This window comes from Priapulus caudatus, unplaced genomic scaffold (genome assembly GCF_000485595.1).
Source record: "Priapulus caudatus unplaced genomic scaffold, Priapulus_caudatus-5.0.1 Scaffold11, whole genome shotgun sequence".
NCBI classification, from domain to species: Eukaryota; Metazoa; Priapulida; class Priapulimorpha; order Priapulimorphida; family Priapulidae; genus Priapulus; species Priapulus caudatus.
This window is the reverse complement of record NW_014577072.1, coordinates 928,068-929,417: the sequence shown is the minus strand read 5'-3', so window position 1 is coordinate 929,417 and position 1,350 is coordinate 928,068. Positions and strand designations below refer to the sequence as shown.

Here is a 1,350-nt window from a genome sequence, read left to right as displayed (position 1 = left end):
TATACATAAAATATTACACATAATTATTTAGTTATTATTTTATCATTTATTGCATCATGGCTCATCAACAATCTAGGCAGTTTCTGTAATTATAATAATGGTGTAATAATAATAATAACACTCATAATTATAATAATTATAATTTTTGTAATTACTTACTGCAATCGTAATCTACGCGTAGAAGTTTGCGGGTTCCTGGACAGGGGTCACTGCCCCACAAGTCGTTGCCTGGTCTCATGGTACACATTGACTTCCTGTTGCAGCGGTCCTTCAGGTCCCGTATGATGCTTTTATTAGCTTTCTCTAGGGTGCTGTCATATGGAGATTATACCAATGCGGGTTTAAATGACAATTGCATTTTGTGTGTGTGCTAAACTCTGATAAAGGTTTGCTATACTCAAAAGCACTACTATCAAAATGCAGTTATGGCACAGACATGTGCGAACATACATTGCATATTTGTGATATATAGATATATTAGATTTTTCGTAAATCAACAATCAATACTGCACGTTATACTTACTTGCACCTAGCAGTGTCGCCTCTGCAGTTGCTATTTCTTGTGGAACCGTACCAGGCATCCCTGACACGAATGGTCTGACCGCCTCCACATATCAGAACCCCCATCTTATCCTCACATACATCTGTTTGCTTAGCAGCTGCAAAAAAAACAGACACTAGTATAATTATCATGAGCGTATTAAGAAGGCCTTCTTAATACTAATACGCTCATGTAATTATACATAATTATGGCAGGCCGACTTACTGCCAGACAGAGAAAGAGAGAGAGAGAGCGAGAGAGAGAGGGGAGAGAGAGAGAGAGAGAGAGAGAGAGAGAGAGAGAGAGAGAGAGAGAGAGAGAGAGAGAGAGACGGGAAGACAGGCAGACAGGCGGACGGACGGACAGACAGACAGAGAGACAGACAGACAGACAGACAGACAGACAGACAGACAGACAGACAGACAGTCAGACAAACAAACATACATACATACATACAGACAGACAGACAGACAGACAGACAGACAGACATACAGACAGACAAACAGGCAGACAGACAGATCGACAGGCAGACAGACAGATAGACAGACAGACAGATAGACACCTGTTTCCAATAAATATGTTTCTCTACACATTCGGTATACTATGCGCCTCACCTGTGCAGACGATGACAGCAGCGCCAACCTGCAGGTAAAAGAAACCATATCAACACAATAGAAGCTGTTTAGATGTCCATAAATCCAACATGAATTCGTTATGCCACAAGGCGGACTATAACTTGACAGAATTCGTAGGTGAAAATAGCAGCTCCAAATAGGTCTACGCTCGACATTTTTGCTAGTGAACGTTTG

At 41.1% G+C, this 1,350-nt stretch overlaps 1 protein-coding gene across 1 annotated transcript in view; it reads right to left on the bottom strand.

Annotated features, from left to right (window-relative positions):
• LOC106807324 (adhesion G protein-coupled receptor L1-like) overlaps window positions 1-1,331 on the bottom strand; it is a 3,131-nt gene extending 1,800 nt beyond the window's left edge. The window contains exons 1-4 of the mRNA XM_014809638.1: window positions 1,323-1,331; window positions 1,156-1,183; window positions 524-659; window positions 160-311 (exon numbers count right to left, since the gene is read on the bottom strand). Of these exons, the coding sequence (XP_014665124.1) occupies window positions 160-311; window positions 524-659; window positions 1,156-1,183; window positions 1,323-1,331 (325 nt within the window). The remainder of the gene's footprint in view (window positions 1-159; window positions 312-523; window positions 660-1,155; window positions 1,184-1,322) is intronic.
• Between the last annotated feature and the right edge of the window lie 19 nt (window positions 1,332-1,350).